Source organism: Sander vitreus, chromosome 3 (genome assembly GCF_031162955.1).
Source record: "Sander vitreus isolate 19-12246 chromosome 3, sanVit1, whole genome shotgun sequence".
In the NCBI taxonomy this organism is placed as follows: domain Eukaryota; kingdom Metazoa; phylum Chordata; class Actinopteri; order Perciformes; family Percidae; genus Sander; species Sander vitreus.
The window spans coordinates 26,841,267-26,851,949 of NC_135857.1; the positions used below are offsets into that span (position 1 = coordinate 26,841,267).

At 49.8% G+C, this 10,683-nt stretch overlaps 2 protein-coding genes across 10 annotated transcripts in view; one reads left to right on the forward strand and one right to left on the reverse strand.

The window, feature by feature from the left end:
* map1sa (microtubule-associated protein 1Sa) overlaps nt 1–10,624 on the forward strand; it is a 15,296-nt gene extending 4,672 nt beyond the window's left edge. The window contains exons 3-8 of one of the 4 annotated variants that reach the window (XM_078246739.1): nt 2,250–2,332; nt 3,337–3,477; nt 3,673–4,184; nt 4,915–6,167; nt 9,818–10,246; nt 10,392–10,624. In XM_078246739.1, the coding sequence (XP_078102865.1) occupies nt 2,250–2,332; nt 3,337–3,477; nt 3,673–4,184; nt 4,915–6,167; nt 9,818–10,246; nt 10,392–10,396 (2,423 nt within the window). In that variant the 3' untranslated portion in view covers nt 10,397–10,624. Of the gene's footprint in view, nt 1–2,249; nt 2,333–3,336; nt 3,478–3,672; nt 4,185–4,914; nt 6,168–7,117; nt 7,222–9,814; nt 10,247–10,391 lie in introns of those variants that run through there. The other 3 variants (XM_078246738.1, XM_078246737.1, XM_078246740.1) reach the window with 3 other exon arrangements.
* LOC144515696 (SPRY domain-containing SOCS box protein 4-like) overlaps nt 1–10,683 on the reverse strand; it is a 188,602-nt gene that overhangs the window by 163,999 nt on the left and 13,920 nt on the right. The gene's annotated exons all lie outside the window — the stretch shown is intronic.

The following is a 10,683-nucleotide window of genomic DNA, read 5'->3' on the forward strand; positions in this document are numbered from 1 at the left end:
CACACACACACACAGGGACACACACACAGACACACACACAGCACACACACACACACACACACAGGACACACACACACACACACACACACACAGACACACACACACAGGCACACACACACGACACACACACACACAGGGGACAGACACAGCACACACACACAGGGAACACACACATACAGACACACACACACACACACACACACAGGGACACACACACACACACACACACACACAGGGACACACACACACGCACACACACACACACACACACACACACACAGGGAACACACACACACACACACAGAGACACAGGGAACACACACACACAGGGAACACACACACACACACACACACAGGGAACACACACACACACAGGGAACACACACACACACACACAGGGAACACACAGACACACAGGGAACACACAGACACACACACAGAGTCACACACACACACACAGGAAACACACACAGACACACACACAAACAGAGACAGAGAGACACACACTGAGGTCAATCCAGCTGTCGTCATGGTCACCACACAACCAGCTGGCAGGAAGGAATTAGAGGACTTCCTGTCTGCTCAGGGTCAAAGGTCAAACCCTGGTGTTACCTGGGGAACAGTTAGACAACGGTTAAACAACATGTTGACTCTCTCAGGTTAAATATGGAGATAATCAAAGGCAGACGGGGGTTCAGTCCCCACACACACACACACACAGACACACACAGACACACACACAGACACACACACAGACACACAGACACACACACACACACACACACACACAGACATAGACACACAGACACACACACAGACACACACAGACACACACACACACACACACAGACACACAGACACACACACACACACATAGACACACACACACAGACACACACACAGACACACAGACACACACACACACAGACAGACACACACACACACACACACACACAGACAGTTAGCACCAGATGTGTGAGCTCACTGAGAGCGGCTGTTTCCCGATGGTTCTCATGTCAGTTTGAGGGCCTGGTGTGGAGGACTTGATTTTCCGATGGTTCTCATGTCAGTTTGAGGGCCTGGTGTGGAGGACTGTGTTCCGATGGTTCTCATGTCATGTTTGAGGGCCTGATGTGGAGGACTTGTTTCCGATGGTTCTCTATGTCAGTTTGAGGGCCTGGTGTGGAGGACTTGTTTCCAGATGGTTCTCATGTCAGTTTGAGGGCCTGGGTGGGAGGACTTGTTTCCGATGGTTCTCATGTCAGCTTTGAGGGCCTGATGTGGAGGACTTGTTTCCCGATGGTTCTCATGTCAGTTTGAGGGCCTGGTGTGGAGGGACTTGTTTCCCGATGGTTCTCATGTCAGTTTGAGGGCCTGGTGTGGGAGGACTTGTTTCCGATGGTTCTCATGTCAGTTTGAGGGCCTGGTGGAGGACTTGTTTCCGATGGTTCTCATGTCAGTTTGAGGGCCTGGTGTGGGAGGACTTGCTTTCCCGATGGTTCTCATGTCAGTTTGAGGGCCTGGTGTGGAGGACTTGAAGCTGCCAGACATCAGAGCATCGTGTCTGAGTGGAGAAAGACTCGGGCTGTACTGTAGTCAGACATACTTTCCGTTCCTGTGCGAGTGACACAAGTCTCCAGCTGTCGACCTTCTGCGAGTTTCAGCTGTGTGTCTGCCCGTTATACTTGGACGCCAGTTGTCATGGATACAGAGACATGTGTCACATAGCTCTGCGCTGTGACCTCCGTCCAGCAGAAAGACAGAGAGAGTGCAGCTTAAAATGCAACTAGCCAACATGTTAACTAGTAGTTCAGAAACAGATTGCAAACACACACACACACACACACACACAGAGACACACACACACACACACAGAGACACACACATACACACACACACACACACATACACACAGACACACACACACACACACAGAGACACACACATACACACACACACACACACATACACACAGACACACACAGAGACACACACACAGAGACACACACACACACACACACACACAGACACACACACACACAGACACACACAGAGACACACAGAGACACACACATACACACACACACACACACATACACACAGACACACACAGAGACACACACACAGAGACACAGACAGTTCTTCAGACGAGTGTAATAATAATAATAATAATAATAATAATAATGTTTATAACTGATTGTATTAGTATGAGCAGCTGTTGAGTGAGGCTGATTGTGTCTGTCCTCCAGGTCAGAGGACGCTGCAGCACCGCGGAGACATTCTGGACACTCAGGTCATCATCAACCCAGCACACGACTTTGTCTGCTCCGAGGTCAGTTTATTAAATGTTCAGCATCAGTCAGCGTCCACTAAAAGTTCTGACAGACTCAGATTATTATTCTAAGTGTCTGACAACATTATGGGATGGATCCCTACAGAGATAGACCTTTTAGTTAAAGAGGAAGATCCTTTTAGTTTAACATGAAACAGCCCCGAAATCACCATCACCAAACCCACCAGACTCCATGTAAATAATCAGCACTTTTAGCGTGTATAGAGCCAGCATATCTCCACCAGACTCCATGTAAATAATCAGGACTTTTAGCGTGTATAGAGCCAGCATATCTCCACCAGACTCCATGTAAATAATCAGGACTTTTAGCGTGTATAGAGCCAGCATATTTCCACCAGACTCCATGTAAATAATCAGGACTTTTAGCGTGTATAGAGCCAGCATATCTCCACCAGACTCCATGTAAATAATCAGGACTTTTAGCGTGTATAGAGCCAGCATATCTCCACCAGACTCCATGTAAATAATCAGGACTTTTAGCGTGTATAGAGCCAGCATATCTCCACCAGACTCCATGTAAATAATCAGGACTTTTAGTGTGTATAGAGCCAGCATATCTCCACCAGACTCCATGTAAATAATCAGGACTTTTAGTGTGTATAGAGCCAGCATATCTCCACCAGACTCCATGTAAATAATCAGGACTTTTAGCGTGTATAGAGCCAGCATATCTCCACATGTAAATGGGTGAATTAAGGGTTTATTTCAACTAAACCAGAGTGGTGATTGTTGGAACAGTGGAAAGATGAACCAAGACGGCTTTTGGTAGTTTTAGTTTCTGTCCACTTTGAATGAAGTGTGTTTTATCATGATAGAAGTCCTGATTATTTACATGGATTCTGGTGGGTTTAGCGAACGCAACCGGTAAATATTTTTTCCCAAATATTAACAGTTTTTTTTTTTTTATATATTCAACTTCATTTCCTCAAAATATCCAAAGTTTTTTCCCAAAATATTCCGACTTTTTCCCAAATGTGTCCCAGGTGCGGCGGCTGGTCTGTGAGCCGTCCCGACATAAGCTGCTGGTTCTGGCGGGTCAGTGTGTGGAAGAGTCTGGAGACATCGTGCTGCAGAGAGGAGGCTTCTCTCTCAGAGACTTCATCCACATCTTCAACGACGAAGAGGTCACACACACACACACTCAGACACACACACACTCAGACACACACACACACACACACACACACACACACACACACACACACACACACACACACACCTATAAAATTACACCAAAAGGTGGAAATCTTCCTGTTCCTAACACTGTTGTGTGTGTGTGTGTGTGTGTGTGTGTGTGTGTGTGTGTGTATGTGTTTCAGGTGCGAGAGTTGTTGGGTGGTGCTCACCCAGCTCTGAAGCCCCTCCTCACCCTCAGCTGTCCTGAGGTTGGCGTGTGGAAGCGGGAAGCCGTAACCATGGTAACCCTGCAGCAGGACTACATTGAGATCCAGATCAACCCGGACCCGGTTCTGCCGGACATGGAGGGTCTGCACGAGTTCACGGAGTACCTGTCTGAGTGTCTGGAGCCCGAGTCGGCCTTCACCCTGCTGGCGGCGCCCAGCACCGTGGGCTTCCTGAAGCTGTCGCGCCCGTGCTGCTACGTCTTCCCTGGCGCCCGTGGGGACTCCGCCTTCTTCGCCGTCAACGGGTTCAACGTGCTGGTGAACGGAGGCTCGGACGCACGCTCCTGCTTCTGGAAGCTGGTCCGCCACCTGGACCGGGTTGACTCGGTGCTGCTGACCCACGCCGGCGTGGACAACCTGCCCGGCATCAACAGCCTGCTGCAGAGGAAGCTCGCCGAGACGCAGGAAGCTCACGGCGAGGACCACTGGTAGGGACGCCATTAACGTTACACATCTGAGACAGACGCCCCAGCTGATACTGGGTGTGTGTGTGTGTGTGTGTGTGTATATATGTCTGTCTTTGTGTGTGTGTGTGTGTGTTTACTAAAATAACTACTTGAACAAAGTTACTAAAAGACATTTGACTCACACAACTCACATATAGAATCAACATCTCCACCGCTATGTTCCCCTCTCATTCCCCCTGCTCTGGTGTTCCCCCTGCTCTGGTGTTTCCCCTCTCATTCCCCCTCTCATTCCCCCCTCTCATTCCCCCTGCTCTGGTGTTTCCCCCTCTCATTCCCCTGCTCTGGTGTTTCCCCCTCTCATTCCCCCTGCTCTGGTGTCTCCCCCCTCTCATTCCCCCCTGCTCTGGTGTCCCCCCCCTCTCATTCCCCCCTGCTCTGGTGTTTCCCCCTCTCATTCCCCCTCTCATTTCCCCCCCCCCTCTCATTCCCCCTGCTCTGGTGTTTCCCCCCCCCCTCTCATTTCCCCCTCTCATTCCCCTGCTCTGATTCCCCCCTCTCATTCCCCCTGCTCTGGTGTTCCCCCTCTCATTCACCTCTCCCCCCCCCCTCTCATTCCCCCTGCTCTGGTGTTTCCCCCCTCTCATTCCCCCTCTCATTCCCCCTGCTCTGGTGTTTCCCCCTCTCATTCCCCCTGCTCTGGTGTTCCCCCCTCTCATTCCTGTTAAATAACGGTGATTGTTTTCTAACCCAGCAGCCCGACCGATTGGATGCAACAGAAGAACTTGGTTTCCCCGGAGATTGGCGTAGTTTTCCTCAACGTTCCCGAAAGACTGAAGTCGGCGCCGGCCGATCCCGGCGAGCTGCGCAGCTGCGACCAGGCAGCGCTCGCTCTGCAGCTCTTACACAGACTGGGAATCAAACCAGAACCCCTCAGCCGGGCCAACGGACCCGTCATAGAGCCTCTCATCCTGTTCCAGAAGATGGGCGTGGGCCGCCTGGAGCTGTACCCGCTGAACCCCGTCAGCGGCAGCAAGGACCTCGAAGCGTTCACGCAGACGTGGCCGAGCAGCGCGTCACAGTCAAAGGGCTCGGACCTCCCGTTGCCCTGCCTGGTTTCCATTTGCGCTCTGCTGGTCTGGCATCCCTCCAGCCCGCTGGAGAAGATCATCCGGGTTCTGTTCCCAGGCTGCACGCCCCAGAACCAGATCCTGGACGGGCTCGATAAGCTCAAACATCTGGAGTTCCTCAAACACCCGACTGTCTGTTCGAGAGACCTGGAAACGCAGAAGACAGCGGAGAAACAACCGAAGCGAGCCGAGAGTCGGGAGAGCCTGAAGTCCCTGTCGAAGGACTCGAGAGCGAGCAGCGCCACGCAGAAAGACAAACCGCCACGGCAGGAAGTCAAGAAACAGGAAGTGAAGACGAAGCCGAAAGACGGGGAAGAAAAACAGATCAAGATGAAGGAGGCAGACGCTAAACCAAAGTTGCTGAAAGCTGCCGAGAAACTGGCTCCAAATCCAAAGAAAGACTTGTCGAAGGAAGAGAAAAAGGAAGTGAAAAAGGACGAGAAGATCGCTGTCGCTGTTGTAAAGAAAGACGAGAGCATAGAGAAAAAGAGAGAAGCTGTAAAGAAAGACGAGAGCACAGAGAAAAAGAGAGAAGCTGTAAAGAAAGACGAGAGCACAGAGAAAAAGAGAGAAGCTGTAAAGAAAGACGAGAGCATAGAGAAAAAGAGAGAAGCTGTAAAGAAAGACGAGAGCATAGAGAAAAAGAGAGAAGCTGTAAAGAAGGAAACTTTTAGCACAAAACCAAAGAAGGACGTAAAAGCGGAACCAAAGAAAGACCCAAAGAAGGATGTGAAAACGGAGGAGAAGAAACCAGCGAGAGCAGCAGTTAAAGAAGTGAAGAAGGCAGCGAGTGAACGAGTGTCGAGTGCAGCAGTAAAGAGAGCTTCTCTGAAGAGCGGGACTCTGAAGAAAGACTCTTTAAATAAAGGAGCCAAAGGTAAATATGAAGCTGGGACATCCCATTCTGTCCCCGTACATGGGCGCCCAATGGGTCAGAGTTGTGATTCCATAGGATTAGGTATATTTGTTTACGTGTGAGTAGGGCTGCACAATATATCGTTTTTTTTATCGTCATCGCAATATCAACTGGTGCAATATACTAGTGATAGACCGATATATCGGGCTGATATTTGCATTTTTACGTGTATCGGCCGATACATGGCTGCTGCGTTCGGCGATAGTTTTTTCCCGGCATTATTTACAGACAGGCGTCCACAGGCCGCTCTGTGTTGCTGGAGACGCTGCAGTTCATGTGCGGACCATGCACTGCCCCTCCCCCACTAGCAGAGTGCTGGTGCTGGAAGCCCGGCAGGCTTGCTGGTCCTGGAGGCCCGGCAGGCTTGCTGGTCTTGGAGGCCCGGCAGGCTTGCTGGTCTTGGAGGCCCGGAAGGCTTGCTGGTCTTGGAGGCCCGGAAGGCTTGCTGGTGCTGGAGGCCCGGCAGGCTTGCTGGTCTTGGAGTCCCTGCAGGCTTGCTGGTCTTGGAGTCCCGGCGGGCTTGCTGGTGCTGGAGGTCTGGCGGGCTTGCTGGTGCTGGAGGTCTGGCGGGCTTCCAGCACCATGGCTGTCTTAAATTACAAATCAAGCACTTTATTCAATGGCTATTTTTCAGGTTTATTGTTTTTTTTAATTATTTAAATGTGTTGACAAAGGACATTTTGTGACGACCTGATTATATCTTATAATATGTCAACAAGCATTGCATCATCAAGGCTGTGCTGTAGATGTTGACCCATATGCAGCGCACCCATCCATATGATGCACATTGCTCACATAATTTGGGGGATATGAATGTAAAATGATTGCAGAAGTGACACTGATCTGTCCATCCATCCATCCATCCATCCATCTTCATCCGCTTATCCGGGGTCGGGTCGCGGGGGTAGCAGCTCCAGCAGGGGACCCCAAACTTCCCTTTCCCGGGCCACATTAACCAGCTCCGACTGGGGGATCCCGAGGCGTTCCCAGGCCAGGTTAGAGATATAATCCCTCCACCTAGTCCTGGGTCTCCCCCGAGGCCTCCTCCCAGCTGGGACGTCCCTCCACCTAGTCCTGGGTCTCCCCCGAGGCCTCCTCCCAGCTGGACGTCCCTCCACCTAGTCCTGGGTCTCCCTCGAGGCCTCCTCCCAGCTGGACGTCCCTCCACCTAGTCCTGGGTCTCCCCCGAGGCCTCCTCCCAGCTGGACGTGCCTCCACCTAGTCCTGGGTCTTCCCCGGGGCCTCCTCCCAGCTGGACGTCCCTCCACCTAGTCCTGGGTCTTCCCCGAGGCCTCCTCCCAGCTGGACGTCCCTCCACCTAGTCCTGGGTCTTCCCCGGGGCCTCCTCCCAGCTGGACGTCCCTCCACCTAGTCCTGGGTCTTCCCCGAGGCCTCCTCCCAGCTGGACGTCCCTCCACCTAGTCCTGGGTCTCCCCCGAGGCCTCCTCCCAGCTGGGACGTCCCTCCACCTAGTCCTGGGTCTCCCCGAGGCCTCCTCCCAGCTGGGACGTCCCTCCACCTAGTCCTGGGTCTCCCCGAGGCCTCCTCCCAGCTGGACGTCCCTCCACCTAGTCCTGGGTCTTCCCCGAGGCCTCCTCCCAGCTGGACGTCCCTCCACCTAGTCCTGGGTCTCCCCCGAGGCCTCCTCCCAGCTGGACGTGCCTGGAACACCTCCCTAGGGAGGCGCCCAGGGGGCATCCTTACCAGATGACACTGATCTGTGTTTTTGTTTATTATTTTTAAAGAAATGGCAGAGCAGATTCCCAAAACAATTCCAGCGTGGCAGGGTTTACATTGTTATGATGTAAATTGAGTATCGGCTCCAAAATATCGGCTCCAGAAAATCGGCAGCCCGTACCGGTCATCGGCTAAGGCTGATGGAAACACATCGGCATCTGCACTAAAACATCCGTATCAGTCAACGCCTACAATATACGTATCGCCAAAGGTTGCGACATATCGCGGTAGACACGACAAGATGTTTTGTGTTCAGTTTGTTCAGTAAAAGAATGTTAGACATGATTTCCTTTAATTTCCTTTAACGAGCTTAGTTGTATTTTAAAATAATACTGAAAGCAACCGAGAGGCAGAACTGGGTACTCTCCTAAAATCTGTTCATATATTATTATTATTATATATAGTCAACGTTATCGCATATTTTCCTCATATCGTGCAGCTCTACATGTGAGGCTTTTTTTTTTTTTAAATCCTTTTTTCAGCATTTTTATTTTTTTTTTTTTTACTTTTGGAGCTTTTTGACAATTTTTTCTATTTTATGATGTTTTTCAGCTTTGTTCAGAGGTTTTTTTGTTTTTTTTTACGGCTTTTAATGGTGTTAATAATAATAACATACATACAACTATGTTATTCTACGTATTTATTCTTAGTCTTCTGCCACATGTTTTGCACCTTAACTCCTTCCACATTTTTCAACATAGAAACTCCATTCAAACGTTAAAACGTTCCACATCCTTCATACGTTCAGGCCTGGTATTCAACTTTTAAGTCCCATTAGTACTTTTTAAAATATTCAGTCTTCTTTGAGGCTTAGAAAAAATGCCTTTCTGCCATTTTTACATTGGTGTGTATGGGAAGGAATGCTCAGACTCAGAGGGCAGGGCCCGACTGACAGAGTGGAAAGAGGCAGAAGCTACATTCTCTTTACCTTGCGATACCATCCACAGTTTTAACTCTTCATACATTACTTTTACATCAAAATGTAGGTAATCATGTGCCCTTTCTAACAATGTGCTTAGGGAGGCAATCTGACTTTCACACGAGCCACAGTGAGCTTCCAAGTGAAGCCATGTCCACCAACTGCCGCACTGCCTCCTGTACTAAATCATACCAGAAACACCAGGAGGAGAAGAGAAACAGGCCGTTTTCAGACAGCTGCTGTCCTCACATTTCTTACACAACACACACCATTCTTGCACAGTATGATCAGCAGGGTGTCATATCTCTCACGGTATGTAACATTAAGCGATAGGAGTTAAGGTCTTTGAACTAGGACTGTAGCAGGACTACATAAGGTGTGCCAGAGCCTCGTTTGGGGGTTGAGGCCAGTTATCAGAGTCAGTTTGTCAGTTAGTCCATCATGACATCATGTTAGCTGACAAATAACACCTCCTTTCCTCTTCTCCTCTTCCTATCTCACCTGTGTGTGTGTCTGTGTGTGTGTGTGTGTGTGTGTCTGTGTGTCAGTTGATTGAGATTCCCTAATCTGACACAGTTCCCATTTTTCAGACTCATTCTTTCTCCTTTAGCTGCATCGTCATCCAAATTGAAGCCAGCAATCCCAGTTAGCATCATCTTAAAATTAACTACAAATATTATATCATTATATTCCACATCTTTCAAACATTCTGGGTATTATTCAACTTTTCAAAGACATTCATGCTAATTAAACCCATTCCTACTTTTTCACCTATTCTCACTACTTTACCTTCTTCCTACAACAATCAAGCATTAGCATCAGCCTTTCAGCATTCATCATTTTGTTGCATGTTTCAAGGTTTTTGTCTCATTTTGTGCCATTTGATTGTTGACGTCCATTTGATTGTTGACGTCCATTTGATTGTTGACGTCCATTTGATTTTGCTGTGAAGCAGGTCCCAAAGATCCGGAGAACCAGAAGGATCCAGATCGCTCCAAGCTGTCGACCCCCGAGGACATGACGGCCGAGTTCGAGAGACTTCGTGTAGAAGACAACAACGGGAACAGCAGCGACGCAGCGACGGCTAACGGGAAGCAGGTCTCTGTGGGACGGGGTCTGGAGGAGACGGACCGGTCTGGACCGGACCGGGCTTCTGCAGAACTGACGGGTCTCGAGGACGCTGGAGCTTTAGGAGAAGACTGCGTTTTGTCTCTGAGTCTCTTCAGAAACATCACGGCCGACTCTTCCAGCACCGTGCCGTCTCTGCCCGCTGAGATCACGTCTCCTCACTCTACGGAAGTCGATGAGTCTCTGTCGATGTCTTTGGAGCAAGCCGCGTCGCCCCGAGCAACCGCCCCATCGACCCGAGCAACCTCTGGAGACGGTACGGCCGTTCTTTCACCACACCTGATTGTTTATTACAGATGTTTTCCACGTTGTGTTTTATATTGTAGGAAAATATTTTGTGGAAAATGTGTGTAGAGATCTAGAGTCCGAGCCCGTCAGCTAACCTCTCATGTTGTTCTCAGACTAACGACACATGGAGGTGTGTTTGTGTGAAATCTTTTCTGAAGCAGCTGGAGGAAGACCTTCAGAAATGTCACCAGATGAGGTCATCAGCTCACACGGCACATATGCATATGTATTTACTGGCAATATCATTTCACTAAAGCTTGTTATATTTCCACTAACCTTTAGTTCCAGTGGACCCTTCAGTCTTAACGTCGGGAGGGGAGCTGAGTCAGATTGCTCTGGCCTTTGGGGCCAGACTGGAAAGGGTAAAACAGTCCCATTGTTTACCTACGCTATCTGTATCTCTAC